Raw genomic sequence first — 14,987 nt, forward strand, 5'->3', positions numbered from 1 at the left:
AAAGCAGCCTTTCTTCATACTCTGTTAGCAGGAATGTTGCTCCGTCACTTAAATAAATGATGTATTTATTATTATTGGCAAGATTTTGCCTCTGAATTTACATTTTGAGGAAACTAATTTACAAATATATCAGCACAATCTCTCAAATTTAATCAATTTTAATGTCTTTTATTCCTATCTGTCTTTTTCAGACCTCACTCACCACCTCGTAGCCCAGACAGTGTCCTGAAGTTGAAGCTGTGTCCACCACTTCCCTTCTTTCCCAACTCGTCCTGTTCACAGTCTGATCGGTCCTCATTTGATAAAGGGAGCCGTGGGGAATACCATGACCAGCGAAAGCAGCTCTTGTCCAATTCATCTCCTCCACCTCATTACACACTCTTTGAGAGCCACCTGGGTTCTCAGGGGTCCTCACCAACTGCTCTGGAGTCCATTTCCAGAGGCCCAGATGGACGCTTCATAGTCCAGCCACTGCCAGAGGGTTCTAGTCCATCAAATAAAAAAAATTTGAAGAAGAATGTCCTGCAAAGTAATGGTGGGGCAAGTGGCTCAGGAAGCAACAGGACATCATTCAGGGACTCTCCGAAGTCAAGCATTTTAAGCTCAGAAAAGGATGAGAGGAAGGATTCCCCTCTCACTGTGGACGTCCCAGCGCTGAGCAGGCCTCTGTCCTCCCCTGGAAGAGTACGGGCCATGGCCAGAAATTTCTCCCGTCATGGCTGCTTTTATTCTGATGACGAACAAAGCTCAGAGGCTCTTTTAGAAAGAGCTAGCTTTTATTCAGACAACAGTGAGAAGAAACCTAGTGATCCTCTGAGGAGGTATCGCATGACAGGACACACTGAAGACCTCCTGCCATCTTTGGGTAGGAGGACAAAGCTTCTGGATAGAGACGCAGACAGGCTCCAGCCTTCAGGCTATCACCTTATGGAGAGTCAGTTGACTAATAACAGCACCCTAGTCTCACAACTTGACAGTGAGCTGGAGAGGGATAGCATTAACAAGTGTGTCCAACTGGCAAAAGAGAGGGAAGAAATGGAGAGGGAGTTAAAGAGCTATACAGCCAATCAAAGAAGTTGGAGAAGAAATGAGCATCAGACTAATAAAACAGAAAGCCCTCAGAGGGATGAGCCTGAGTCAGAGGAAGAGCCTATATGGAAGCCACAAGATGTTAGTATCAGACAGAAACATAGGCCCTCGGGTCAGACAAGTCGGATATCTGATTATAGGAGAGCGTGCTACTTTGGCAACACAAGCAGTCCCATGAACCGGCTCCCCACATCTCACATTCAATGGGACATTAGCCCTGTAACATCTGTCACCAGCCTTATTCCCGTGCAGACTCCTCAGGAGACGCCCAGGTCACAGCGTCCTCGCCTCTGTAGAGAAACCATGGAGGACTCACTTGCTGTTGATTCATCACGGTCTCCGGCCACCCAGAGCACCTCTGTCCCCATGGTCTCCCCTGACGTTACCTCTGAAACCCCTGCTTTATGTGTAGATGAACCAGATCGAGCCCAGTCATTGAGTCATCAGGGAGATCCAAATATATGCATGAAGTCCATCAATGAGCAGGACATAAGGGAAAAGACTCAGGACGAAAGTGTTGCTGCACGAAGGTCAAGGCATTCATATGCTTATGGAGGCCCTCATCCCTGGGAGTCAGCTTCCAAAAGTCCTTCATTAACCAGTGAGCGGCCTGAATGTTCTGCTTCCTCACCACATAATCAACCTGAGAGACCTGCAGAAGTAGGCTGCACAGCCACAAGGGATGCCAGTCCCTGTAGTTACTCTACTCTACCTTGTGAACATTACAAAGTGGATCCAAAGGCTAAAGACAGAGAGACTTTTGTCCAGGATGACCAGCGAAGTTCAGGACTTTACTCTGAGTTGGAGAAAGAAGGCATCCGAGCACGGTCCAGGAAGAGCGACAGATGCCTTTTCTCTGACAGCCCTAGCCCTATATCATCCTTAACTCTCGTGGAAGAGGTTGAGAGTGACCAGTCTCAATTTTCTGTCCCCAGGATGTCAGACTCCTTCAAGGCCAAGCCTGCAGCCCCATCTCCTAAAATGTCCCCACTCCAGACAAGTGCAATTCTCGAATATCTGAGCCTTCCCGGTTTTATTGAAATGAGCGTGGATGAGCCTGTGGAAGAAGTCACAGACACTGCCGGGGAAAGCTCAGAAAAATCAGTGGTGGCTAAACCTGATGTAGTTCCTAAAAATTGGGAGGTTCATGTTCAGGAAAACCGTGAAAGTGGCTCAAACCAAGAGGAGGTGGTTTGCTTTAAGCAAACTCATTCTGCAGGCACTGCTGAGACCAGCTTTGGAACTAGTAAAAAACAGGATTATGGACGTTCCCACCATGTGGAAGCTAGAGTAAGATTTCCTGATGACCCGAGACCATCCTCACCTGGTCCAGAAAAAACAAGCAAGCAGCTCTATGATGAGAAAACAAAGATTCGGGTTGGGAATAAAAGCACAGACAGGCCTGAATCCAGACTTGGATCCAGGTCAGCTCACACTTTGTTCAGTGCAGCTAAAGGCATGGCAGATATAGTATCAAAACACTCACAGAGTTTTGTAGACAGTAGTGAGTCTTTATCAGAGCAATCCCAAAGACAAGCTTCTCAGGGCAGCAGGACTAATAACATTGTATCACGAATAACTCAAGCCCCTGTGCCATTTCTAAAGAAATCCTTAAGCATAGGTCCCTGCAGGACTCTCTCAGGCATGGGACAGCCTCGTCCTTTTCTAAAGAAATCTATCAGCCTGGGCCCCCAGAGGTGGGAACATTTCGAGAGCCCAAGGACTTATATTTCTGAGAGATGCTACTGGGACGAAATCCCAAACCCAGACGTCAGGGTGAAGTCCTACAGTTTGGGTCGCACACCGCCTTCCCTCCCCAGGCCAGGCCCTTCCTGGAGGGAGTATGTCCCATTCAGGCGTCCCAGCATGGGCAGCTTAGAGAGGCCTCATCACGCACAAAGATCGTTAACTAGTCCTTCCTACCTCACTCCTGCTTTGTACCCACCCAGACAAACCTCAGTCTCCCCAATGATGGAACCCTCCGATCCACGACGGCAAGCCACTGTTTTCCCAGAATCCTCCAGATGGTCCCCGACTTATCCTGAAACTCTGAGGGCAGCCCAACATAAATATGTCCCCATGCCCTCCTCTATTCCCATCCCCCAGTATCAGCACCAGCACTGGGCAGGATCCAGAGGGGAAGGTTTGAAACTCATGGACTCCAGGAGAGGTCCTCCAAGGTCCTACCTGCCCAGGGGCATTAGCTGGCCCTCACCTTACTACGCCCCCTTCCCACCACGAGAAGGAGAGAGCTACAGGCAGCCTGACAGGATGATGGGGAGGGGAGGAGAGACTGAGATCCGGGAAGGCAGAGAGATCAGGGAGGGGGGCAGGGCCAGTTATGCCAGTCAGAGCAGTGGTAGAGGTAGTGCTGGACTCTTCCGACAGTCCCTGTCCATCACTCCCACGCTGCTCAGCTCCCCAGAAACCACAGAGGAAAATGAGCGGCACAGAGTTGACATGGATCTGCCTGAGAGGAGAGCGAAAAGGTGAAACACCACCACACCTGAAAAAGCAAAACACACTGGAGCGTCCTCACGGCTGAGGGATTTCTTTATGTTGCCAAAATAACATTAATATTGTTGTTTTACTTGTTTGTAATTGCTTTTATCCTTACCACTTGTTTTGTGTCTAGAAGGAACACGTCAGTAGATGAGAGTTATGAGTGGGACTCTGCTGATGCCTGCGTGGACTCGGAGGTCCTGGAGGCCACAAAGTTTGATCAGTCAAAAGCAGGTTTACGGAGAGGGAAGGGGGGTCTTAGATATGAACAAGCTGGTGGCCTCCAGGATCAGCGGCACAAAGGTGATTATTTGTTTTACTTTTCTTTATGTTGCATGTTTCCTTATGAGTGAAATGCTTAGGCGGGATTCACACAGATGTGTATTTCAGACACTTAAGGCTTTTCATGCTCACTGACTAATTTGCCAGTTACTTAAATGAAAGAAAAAAATTAGTTTAGTTGACTAGTCTAAATCCTCAGAAAATATTCAAAACTGAGTACACTTTAAATGGACGAAGTTACACATTGGTCAAACTGAGTTATTTTAGGAACTGTATGAAATCACGTTCCTTGGTAATCAAATCATTCTTTAAATTAGTATGGGTGTCATCTATTAACTTTCCCCCTTGTCAGCTTACAACTTCCATTCACAGAGAGACCGTGGGCTGCAGCTCTGGGTATTGGCCGGTGGCTTTGTAACATCCTTGAATCAGTACCTGCCATTGTCCATTAATAAAATAGTTTAACCAACTAGTATTTCTGGCACTAACTAGCTCGGGCAGCAGCGTTTAAAGGTCTAGCTGACTAGTCGTGCACGTCTCTACATTGAGAGGGGTGATGTCATGCATTGCCAAACTAATTATGGGTCTGTTATTTTGCTTTTCTTACACTTTTCTTGCAGTGAGTTGAAAGAAATTTAGCTTTTCAAACACCAGCACAGGCATCAGTCAATCAGATGACATTTTATTCAAACATGAGAAACGTGTTAAGCAATCCATCCGTGTGAATCCTGCCTTTCAGTGATGGCTGCATGTATTCATCCTGTGCCCTTGTGCTGTGATTATCGTGAGCTTGACATGCCCATCCATGCATTTCCTGTACCTCATACCCCCCCCCCAGGCCCGTCTCCCTCAGTCAGCCCGCCAGTTTTCAGTCCACCTCGCTGCCAGTTCAGCCGCTCTCTAAGTGAAGCACGTTTCAACGCTCTGCGCCTGGAGTACCAAGAGTACAGGCGGGCTCAGGAATCCATCTGTTCCCTTGAGCCCTGCGTCACCCCTGGCCACGATTCAGACTCTGACTCCAACTCAGCGCTGCTCTAGCAGCTTAACTCGGTCCGTTATTCTTCCTGCCCTCTCACCCACTTCCTCCTTTTTCCATCTCTCGCTGCTCACCTGCTTGCACTGTCTTCTTGCCTGCTGCTGTGAAGTTGCACTTGATTTAAACCTTTTATTTTCAAATGCTTTAACTTTGCCCTTCAAGGTCCGCTCCTCTAATGCCGAACTGCTGTGTCTTTCTCTTTCACAGGTACTTCTAAGAGAGATACCAAATAGCAGTTTTAATGAATAAACGACAGCACTGTGGTCCCGGACACGGTCACACCTCACTGGAGCTGTGTTCCGTGAATCCTCCGTTAAATATGACATTACTCATCAAATGTAACTCTGCAACTCTTCAACTGTTTTCTTTTTCATGTACTTGTTCCATTGTAATTATTTATTTTTACTTAGGAAGCATGTGCATCTGTATTTGAGGATTTCATTTTTAATCTTGACAATCAGGCTCAAAGGAATGAAAAGTTTCAGGAGACTTAAAAGTGTGTTACAGTCCAGAGCTCAGAAAGGCCTGCTTTATAAAAGCAGCAGCATGCTCTGCATTTGGACTGCATTTAAGACGCCCCTTTAGCAATAAAGGGATGTTTAGGCGTGTGTCTGTATCTCTAATGTTGCCTGTGATACCAATCAAACAGCACTCACAGCATTTTCACTATCTCCTCCTTAATAAGACATAAGTACTTGTTAATAATAGTACTTAAAGATTAAATAATCGGGGAACTCTTAGAGAAAAGCTTCCTGCAGTTTGCGTTGCCTAACCTTTACCTGTATTGAAAAGAAGAATTTGCTCACTTCCTGCTGCGATTGACCTCCTGGCTGCTTAAACTCATGCATCCCACATATTATCTGTCCCAGTAACATCCTCCCATTAAGCTTTTATTAATCATTTAAGATATTTCCCCAGTATTTGTTCAAAATGTACAAATGTTTATATATAGTTTATTGTGAATGATTGAATGTTGTATTGCGTATAGTCCTCTTCATCATTTCATCAGATGAGAAAAAAAAAAATGCTTCTTTGTCAGTCAGACATTACCTCTGTTGATTTATAAATAACAGATACTGTAACACTTGATAAGATACACAGGGAAATTAATTTTTGCCTTATTTTGTTCACGCCACGCTGCGTGACAGCGGAGAGGTTTTAGCTGGCAGGATGTATTTAAAAAAAAAACTGGAGGATTCAAACTGAACACCTTTTCCTCACAGGAAGAGTGTTTGTGTATATTTATTGAAGCGAGTTACGATATGCAAACGATGTTTACAATTCACATCACTGATGTGAAGGCAGCACTGTGAATATTTCATGGACTTCTGATTCTGTATTTGAAGTCTTGTGCCCGTTACCCTACATAGTTTTGTTTTTTTTGTTGTTGTTTTGTTTTTTTTTACTGAAGAGAAGTCGCTTTTTTACATCATCTGACAAAGAGAGATCTAAAGAATATCTTTGTAGCTATACTTTGGGAAGAGTCCACATTTGTATTATATTTACTTACCTAACCCAGATGAAAATCCTCATGTGGTGCGAGTGTGCGTTTCTGCCGATGGTTTTGGAAGCTTTGTATAAACTGGAAGTTTTTATATCTTATCACCTGGCTGTTTTTTTTTTTTTGTGATTTTATATGTTGTAATGAATAAATTGTTTTATTCAGAATGCATCAGACTAAAAGAGTGTTGACTGATTTTTTTTTTTTTTTTGTTAAGCACTTGCACACTTTACCTATCACTGTTAACACACTCGTCCCTCTTATCAAAGCTTATTTATAGTGAGCAATACTAAGCTCACATATTAGCCGGAAAAAAAAAATGACACAAAATGAGACATTTGCTGTTTAAACTATTTTTATTATTTCATTGAAGAATTTGTCACAGTATAGAGGTGTGTATTGTTTTAGTATTTTTCTTCTCCAAATGTCACCTCACTTGGTTGACATGCGCATGACATGCTTGACCATATTTCCAATACCATCAAATATATAGTGATAGTGATAGTCTGTCTCCCACATGAAGGATGGAGTGCTAACCACTTTGTTCTTCTCGTCCACATAGGCTTCGTGAAAGAAAGGGTTAAGGTCCAATCAGAAGTTACTTCAGAATAATGACAAAATGAACATTATTTTACTGACATTAATATGGAACAAAGGCCTTTGAAAGGATATATATGAATCGCGGACATTGTGGCGAGCACCCATGCCCTTTACAGCCTGCACCATGTTTGTGTTGGGCCAGTGTCCCCAGCGGGTGTTGTCGTCCCGCTCATAACCCATGGTTACCTCAATGCCCGGCAGCACACGGCAGGCCAGCAGAGGAGCCATGCTGGCGAGTCTGAAACAGGAGCAGGAGAGGACAGTCATCTGAGGTCGGTCGAGGTGTGAGACTTACTAGTGTCAGACAGCAGAGATTCAGTACTGAGAAAAGAAAGTGTCTCCCAGAATAACACTGATTTGGTGTGACACCACAAAATCATTGGCAAGATTAAGGTTTTCATTTGGAAAATCTGAATGGAAGCTTAATGGAATTTTGTCATCACTTAGTCTTTAATTTATACCTAAACAATTCCTGAAAGTGCAAAAAAAAAAAAAAAAAAAAGGGACAGCTTCAGCGACACTGCAGGTTATTTATGCTGTGTGGCTCAAGTGAAATGATTCTAATAACCATAAAGAATGACCGACTATAGTCACTTGGATACATTTTTTACACTGTTAATAAAGCTACTTACAGTCATGCAGGAAACAATGTTCAATTATCTCTCACGAGAAATGAGAGCAGTTTCTAATGCCCTGTGGCTTTTTAAGAAGCTGATGATCTCTGTCGACAGTATGTGCAGGTATCAGAGTTTTAAAAGTGCTGTCTGCTATGTGTGGCCTTCACAGACACTGAGCATTTCCTCGCCTCTCTTTGCACCTTTCGAATACCACACAGATATGCAGTGATCTGCCTGTCAGCCTGCATGGCTTTTCCTGTGCAGAGCTGCAGCTGGAGGGTTTCTACTGTGGAGGAGATGCATAATGCAGACTATCCATTATGCCCCCAGGCGCTAAATTTCTACTTTAAGAAAGGTGGTTTGATTCTAAATATAGGCATTGCTTGTTGTGTTGGCAGATTGCTTTCAGATTTAAAGACTCCAATTACAGCTCCGACAAAACAGAACAATGGAAGGGCGTTTATATGAAGGCAGCAGGGCTCCTGTCTGCAGCAGAAACATGTGATCACCGTGACAGTGATGCTCACTCCTAAATTACACAGCTTCCAAAACATTCGAAGGCCTTTGCTATTGATGGTAGTTACAAATAATCACCGTCCTCAATAATACTTTAAATAATGTTTAAACAGTCTTTGATGGCTCAGACTCCCCTCTAGGCAATAATGGCAGGAGGAAAGGATCAGTCCGCTTTGGGTTGAGTTCAAGAGTACCTTTTAACCCTGCTCAGCCTCCAGCTCCACTCTTTAATTCCTGTAATCCTGCATCTCCTGTAACCTTTGACCAGGTGTTCCTCACCCTGTTCCCTGTCTGCACAGCTACAGCTCATCACCTCATCAGCGCTCTTGTGCCAACGCAGTCACCAAGGCCAAGCTGGTCAGAAGCAATCTGATCGGATGTGTTTTCAAAAGACAAAAAAGCATTCTGTAATCAGATTACATTACGTAATCTACCCTCGTCCAAAACTTTTTAGTAGGATTGGGGTACTGATCCATGAAAAAAAAAAAATCTGGATTATCCTGATCCCAGCAGATGGGTGAATTTGTGGGGGATTTGGGGAAGAAAATGTAATAAAACTTTAAAATTGGTCAAATAAAACAACAATTAGTGATAGTGTAGATTAGGTAAACATTAGGCTACCTATTAGGACTTTTAGTGGGGAAAAGGATTTTCTCCCCGTAAAAATTATGCAGTGTTGTGCATCAGTGCTGTCTGCAGTGACACAATCATCAGAGAGGAACTAGTCAAAAATACTTTGTTCCAAAACTGAAAGAGTGGAAGTACACATTCATCTGGGAAAGCCAGACATGAAAGCTTTAAAAACCTGCTCTCTTGATGAGTTCACAATAACCACGAGATATTATGTATGCAGTACTGACAATGACACATTGTTGGTCACATCTTTAAAAAAACTGAAAATGGTGGGGGGATGTCTGTATTGCTTAACTATGCTGTACTGTGTTCACAGCTCATACTGTGATACTGTATGTGGTCCCTTTTAGAACAGCGGCAATCTGGATTTGGTCATCTCAAAAAGTTTGAATCCGGATCAGGATGAAGCTAATCCAAAGGTAATTTGAAAAACCAGCACAAATGTAAGATGGGTTACGTGAACCTGGGATTTTCATAGATCCTGAATTTGTTTTTGTTTTGTTTTTTTTGTTTTTTTTTACTATTTGAACAACTCTGACCAAAAGGTCACTTTCTACCATCTCACCTGAGTGTCAGTGCCAAGCCTGTCCTGCCTGCTTTAAACAGTAGGATTTGTCTGTTCCTCGATGTCAGCTTAGGACTCTGCTTGTCCTGCTCTTTACTCCAATCAGTGAGATCCACTAAGGAAACTTTTAGCAGAAGCTTTGGAAGTCAGACTGCTCATAAAGTTTTTAACACCCATGGTTATGCTTTGTAGTTTCACTGTTATAAAATACATGCCTGATTTTCAGGTGCAAAGTTCTGTTTACATACATTCAAATATTAAGGATGCATTATGTGCCAAAAGTCAGGCTTTTACAGTGAAAAGGTGATCATAGTAGTAAGTACTAACAGAGTTTGAGATTTTTAAACCTATCAGGAAACAGCTCAGCACTCACTGTCTGACCATTTTCCTTTGTTCAGCTGCTCCATTGTCCCAATTCCATTACAAGCATTGTTTAAATCTTTAAAGGAATCTAAGATAATCTGATTTAAAGTGTGGTAGAACTCAGTGACAGTCGGTAATGTGGCCTCTTGATTTTTCAGCAGTTTAGACTGTCATGCATAATTCTCCATCAGTACTGTTAGAGTGAATATTGCTCTGATCATACACACCCGATAGGCTTGCGTGAACGATGGAAATCTTTGAGCACTCTCTCCACATCACCGTGGAGCTTGCAGTCTTTGCCATCCTTCATAAAAGAGGATCTGTAGAGTTAAGTTATAAACTAACAATTAGTGCTTCATTTTAATCAAATACAAACTTCTATTGTATCTAATCTTAGCTCTGTTTGACGCTAGCCGGCCTCAGAGTGATTCCTTCATGTGTCAGTGCTCCTCACAGATTCTTGATGATTCCATGGCCTCCTGGAAAGATAACGGCATCAAAGCTATTGACATCCAGCTTGGACAGGTCCTGCATTTGCGTCATTCCCTGACCGTGACTGAAGCGGGCTGCCTCCATCATCATGTTCCTGTGGGATGGGCAGAATTCATCACAAAGTGCAAGCCTATAACCTATAAACGGTCACTGCACCCATCTCGAGACCCTTTGATCAGCGTGTCTTAACAAGCCTACCGGTTCTCTCCAGATGCAGGCTGCTTTTTCATGTGGTCGAACACATGCATCTGTTGTTGATTTGGAGCAAACATCTGGAAGCGGGCACCATTACGGCTCAGGTGGTACATGGTGCTGAAGACAAAGTTGTGAATTACCATCTGTCCGTGTTAATTCAATCATGTGCATTTCCTGATCTCAGCAGGAGTGATACTCACTAAACCCCCTCGTGGACATCAGTCCCATCCCACCAGCCACATCCTGAGAAAACCTGAAACACATTGACTCACCGAATAACAATTACACCCACACTCATGGAGCTGCTTCTTTCCACAGATTGATCTGCAACACTTACCACTGCAACATTAGTATTTCCCCAGTTGCCGTAGTCACCATGGTGCACAAAGCAGGCAGGCTGGCGAGAAAGAACAGCCAGTGTCTGTTTTGACAGCAAAGCCCTGGTTGCCAGCATGATTATTTTCAATCTCACTGCTTTAGAAGAAGAAGAAGAAGAAAAAGACTTCACAGTTTGCCACCAAGCCACGTAAAGACTTTTGAAAGTCGTGGTATTGATGTCACTGAGGCTGTCTGTATATATACTGGCGGAGTGCGGCTAAGTGACGTTACTGCGTAAGCTCTATCTTCTGAGAAGAGCTGTTTCTTCTTTGCCTTGACAGACTTACGCTCCTCTACTCTTTCCTATTAATACCTTGTTTATTTATCTGATTAACTCATTTGGCTGCAGTGACACTTCAGCTTCGGAGAGTAATGTAAACATGTAGTGCTTCAACCCAAACAGTATCTTGACCTTTTAAGACTCTTGGTGACACACATAGACGAATAAACTTGCAGAACAGATACTAAAAAAGTTTGATGAGTTAGAGCAGCTGAGAGATATTTTTGCAAAAAAAAGCTCACACTGTATTTTTTTTTTTTACATCAGGAAGCAGTGAATGTGATGCCTCAGTAAGCAATGCCCCCCCCCCCCCCCCACAGTTACTCATTTGTCCCAATTCAATTACGGGGATTGTTTAAATCTTGTGTGTTTAGCTAGTTTAAAGTAATCTAAGGTAATCTGATTTATAAAGTGTGGCAGAACTCAACAGTCTGTAATTTAGCCTCATGATGTACGTTATTTATACAGTAGTTCAGTGCTCATAGACTGAATATTGACCAAATGATGCTTGCAGTCTTTTTGCCAGAAAGACTTTTTTTAATTGAATTTTTTTTTTTGCCAAATCAGCGTGGCACAGCGGTGCGGTAATTAGCATCCTAGTCTCACAGTAAGAAGGTCCTGGGTTTGAATCCACTAGTCAGGTGGGACCTTTTTGTGTGGAGTTTGCATATTCTGCCTGTGCCTGGGTCGGTTCTCTCTGGGAACTCTTGGTCCCACAGTTCAAAGAATCTGTTGATTTAAAATTGGCTGTAGGTGCAAATGTGACTGTGAATAGTTGTTTCTGACCTGGGCGTACCCCACCTCTCACCCTATGACGGCTGGGATAGGCTCCAGCCTCACTGCAACCCTGAAACAGATAAGTGGTTAAGGAAATGGACGGATTGAGCATTAAACGACTTCATACTTGGGAATTCTTTGCAGTAAAAGGCGAACCATATGCCCGCTAAAGTCCATTAGACTTTAAGACTCTTACTCTCTGTAATGCTGTGTTGTGTCTACAGTGTCTAGACTGTGAGACCAGAAATAACACAGCCAGACGTAAACGTTAAAGTCTAAATACTGATAGATCAATTCACAGATGACAAGCATGAGGCAAAGTATGGTGTTTTCTTTATTATGACCACTTTTTTATGTATAAATGATCAATATTTACAAATTGGGGAGGAAATTATAAGTTTGAGGGACAAAATGCAGAAAAAATGGAATCAACAGAATAATAAACAACCAACTAGAATCACCACATCAGTCACAAGTTCAAGCCTCGGCTTGTGTGAGATGTTCTCGTAGGATTGTGACTCAGTTTTCACACAAATGAACTCATGCACTAGAAACACACTAAAACAGTCACATCTGGTAATCACAAAGTGCAAATAATTTTTTCTTTTAAAGCAAACAAGAAAAATGATGAGCAACGTGAGGTTTTTTTTTTTTTAAAAACTAAATGTCACCCTTACTTACAAACATGTTTCTCCATTTCTCTGTGGCAGCCAGCTCTCCACACACACACACACACACACACACACACACGACAATCCGTTCTGAAACTCCACAAAGACCTGGCTCACAATTTTTTTTTGACAGTTTTCTTATTTCAAGTACAGAAGTGGACAAAGAAGACTTAACTAGTGAAAGATGAACAAAGCAAAAGAAAAAAAAAGACTGCACAGACAATAAATAAGGTCCATTTGATATTTTATATAAAATAAATGTTTAAAAGAATCTGTCAGTGTATTTCTGCATCTGTAATGTATTGGTAAAATAAAAATCACACTGACATGGCAAGCATGTCAAATTAAAACCATAACACAAACAAAGCTCCACTCACGCCCAATCAAGAGCAAAACAACCGCTGACAGCCCTCATTTAATACCTAATAATGATCGAACTGTGGCTGTCCCATCAACCACTTGTCATAAGCCATGTTGCGCACTTACAGCTGTTTAGTTTCCTTTACATGTAAGGACCAAATCCTAAAAGCCATTTACATGCAATTCACTAACAACTCCAGTGGTGAAAGTAAAATTTAGCTCATAAATTTCTGTCACCACTAAAGAAAGCTTTCATGCACCCGAGCACTGTCATTCACGGAGCCTGTGCACCAAATGTGCACGCACTGTGTTCATTGCGACAAATTTTTTATTCTTATTTTTTGCAAAGATATCCATTTGATAAAGAGCGGGGCTTTGCCCATCAAGCTAAGTAGCTGTGCTGAGAGAGAAAGGTGTTAGCAAGGCAAGTCTGGTGGTATTAGGGTGTGTACGCGGGTGGCGGCTGAAACTGATTGGCAATGTCATAATCGGCAGGAAATGTTTCACTGCTGTCCTCCATCTCCGAGAGCAACTCTAAAGCCTGCTCTTCCTCCTCGGTGGGGTAGTGACGAAGGAGATTTGCAGCTGTGGCGAGGATGGATGCTCCCCCCGCGCCTGCCACCAGGTAGAAGCTGATGGCAAAAGTGACGTATATGAGAGAGCCGTGATACTTTTTGTGTTGCTGCTGTAGGGACAGGATCAGTTCCGAGGCCCAGTAGCAAAAACCTATGACTGTGGCACACTGCAGCACTGGTGGGAGACAGAGAGAACAGTTATTGACCACAAAATTACATGCCTGCCTTTTTCTAGACTGGTTGTGGGGGGGAGGGGAGAACTGAAGGATAATTACCTGTGAGAATATGCGCAAATGCATATCTGCGGGTTATTTTCAGGGCAGGGTGTTTGGGGCCAAACACGTCCAAGAGGAAAGCAGTCAGACTGCAGATGATTCCCAGGAAACAAAAGGCAGCAATTACCCTGAGCAGCAAGATGGTCTGCGGGTTCACGCAGTAATCTGGTGGAAACAGACAGACACATCACAAAGCATTACGCGTGAGATACGGGATTAATTCCTGCTGCAGGTTTTAACGAGGATTGTGTGGGGCCTCACCATCCAGAAGCTTGGGGTCAATGTAGCCCAGGACATCTGAAACCCCCAGCTCTTGTCTCGAACAGGTGCCCCCGTGGATGCGGAGCCAGGCCGGTTCAGCCAGAGCCGTGCAGAGCGCTGTGATGGACAGAGCCCCGGGCAGAGCCGACACCAGGCTCCGCTCCGGCTGCTTGGGCAGCGATGTGCCTCCTCTCCTCCTCCGGCCTCCAGGGACAGTAGAACCCGGCGGGGCGTACATCCTAATCCGATCTCCTTGTCCTCTGCTGTGCTGTGTTGTTTTCCCTTTGTCAGTGAACCTGACAGCGCCGCGTTAGTAACGAGGAAGTCAGCCGACCGACTCACAAATGTAAACCCGGCAGCCAGTAAAGCTAACGCTGGACTGATGACAGCGGTCCGGCTTCTTTGTTCACTCTGGTATCCAAGGTTTCCAAATAAAATCCGCCCATAAAACCCAGCTGCTTCATTAAAAACAGCAAAGGTATCTGACTGACGGCAGCACAATGGACAGATGGCCTTCAGGCCTGCTAGCTCTGTTGTTAGCCTGAAAAGCTAACTTCTTGTAAACGCAAAATATCGCCTAATTTTTTAATAAAAAATAACTTTAACACAGACAGATAAAGCGGCCCGTCGACTATAAAGTAATCTAGCTAACTACGCTAATAAAATGACCGTCAATTTGGTACACAAAAACAAAGACAAAACAAAACAAAAGGCAGCTTCCGCTGGCTTACTCGAAAATACTGACTTCCTTGTTCACGCCATTCTTCTTCTTCGTGGACTCGAAGGCTATATAAATAATTACTGCCGCCTGCTGGTGAGTCCTCCAAACAGTCTGTATAAGGCAAAAATTAGAAGCACTTGGAAATGTGGAATATATTTTTTCAGTTGTTAAGGAACTGGGATGTTTGCACACACTGTACACTGATACAACTGATGACCACCTCCATCCATTCTGGCTCTGTTCACCAATACAAAACTTCTGGAAAAAAAAATAATCACAAAACTTTCTCAAACCTCAA

General features: G+C 43.6%; 3 protein-coding genes across 4 annotated transcripts in view; 1 reads left to right on the top strand and 2 right to left on the bottom strand.

Annotated features, from left to right (window-relative positions):
* The window catches only part of igsf9b (immunoglobulin superfamily, member 9b), a 29,488-nt gene extending 22,951 nt beyond the window's left edge, over nucleotides 1-6,537 (top strand). The window contains exons 20-23 of one of the 2 annotated variants that reach the window (XM_030738183.1): nucleotides 192-3,578; nucleotides 3,725-3,894; nucleotides 4,712-4,923; nucleotides 5,117-6,537. In XM_030738183.1, the coding sequence (XP_030594043.1) occupies nucleotides 192-3,578; nucleotides 3,725-3,894; nucleotides 4,712-4,911 (3,757 nt within the window). In that variant the 3' untranslated portion in view covers nucleotides 4,912-4,923; nucleotides 5,117-6,537. The remainder of the gene's footprint in view (nucleotides 1-191; nucleotides 3,579-3,724; nucleotides 3,895-4,711; nucleotides 4,924-5,116) is intronic. The other variant, XM_030738184.1, reaches the window with a different exon arrangement.
* A 210-nt stretch (nucleotides 6,538-6,747) lies between these two features.
* On the bottom strand, nucleotides 6,748-10,961 carry gatd3l (glutamine amidotransferase class 1 domain containing 3, like). The gene is made up of 7 exons (XM_030737434.1): nucleotides 10,729-10,961; nucleotides 10,592-10,644; nucleotides 10,395-10,508; nucleotides 10,159-10,290; nucleotides 9,932-10,024; nucleotides 7,083-7,248; nucleotides 6,748-6,977 (listed from the first exon to the last, which is right to left on the bottom strand). The coding sequence occupies exons 1-7, from the start codon at nucleotides 10,843-10,845 to the stop codon at nucleotides 6,843-6,845; spliced, it is 810 nt and encodes a 269-aa protein (XP_030593294.1). The 5' UTR covers nucleotides 10,846-10,961; the 3' UTR covers nucleotides 6,748-6,842.
* Nucleotides 10,962-12,141: 1,180 nt separating this feature from the next.
* On the bottom strand, nucleotides 12,142-14,733 carry tmem127 (transmembrane protein 127). Its single transcript, XM_030737435.1, has 3 exons — nucleotides 13,969-14,733; nucleotides 13,708-13,872; nucleotides 12,142-13,607 (listed from the first exon to the last, which is right to left on the bottom strand). Exons 1-3 carry the CDS (start codon nucleotides 14,204-14,206, stop codon nucleotides 13,297-13,299), a joined length of 714 nt encoding a protein of 237 aa, XP_030593295.1. The 5' UTR covers nucleotides 14,207-14,733; the 3' UTR covers nucleotides 12,142-13,296.
* Nucleotides 14,734-14,987: the final 254 nt, after the last annotated feature.

This window comes from Archocentrus centrarchus, chromosome 9 (assembly GCF_007364275.1).
Source record: "Archocentrus centrarchus isolate MPI-CPG fArcCen1 chromosome 9, fArcCen1, whole genome shotgun sequence".
Classification (NCBI taxonomy): domain Eukaryota; kingdom Metazoa; phylum Chordata; class Actinopteri; order Cichliformes; family Cichlidae; genus Archocentrus; species Archocentrus centrarchus.

What these genes read in the sequence shown, in the direction of transcription:
- tmem127 (XM_030737435.1), bottom strand. Translation starts at nt 14,206, where the DNA reads ATGTACGCCCCGCCGGGTTCTACTGTCCCTGGAGGCCGGAGGAGGAGA. An exon ending in TGACCCCAAGCTTCTGGATG is followed by an intron (nt 13,873 to 13,968) that starts GTGAGGCCCCAC and finishes TGTTTCCACCAG; the next exon opens with ATTACTGCGTGAACCCGCAG. An exon ending in ATTTGCGCATATTCTCACAG is followed by an intron (nt 13,608 to 13,707) that starts GTAATTATCCTT and finishes GTCTCCCACCAG; the next exon opens with TGCTGCAGTGTGCCACAGTC.
- gatd3l (XM_030737434.1), bottom strand. Translation starts at nt 10,845, where the DNA reads ATGCTGGCAACCAGGGCTTTGCTGTCAAAACAGACACTGGCTGTTCTT. An exon ending in GAAATACTAATGTTGCAGTG is followed by an intron (nt 10,645 to 10,728) that starts GTAAGTGTTGCA and finishes AATGTGTTTCAG; the next exon opens with GTTTTCTCAGGATGTGGCTG. An exon ending in GATGTCCACGAGGGGGTTTA is followed by an intron (nt 10,509 to 10,591) that starts GTGAGTATCACT and finishes CTTTGTCTTCAG; the next exon opens with CACCATGTACCACCTGAGCC.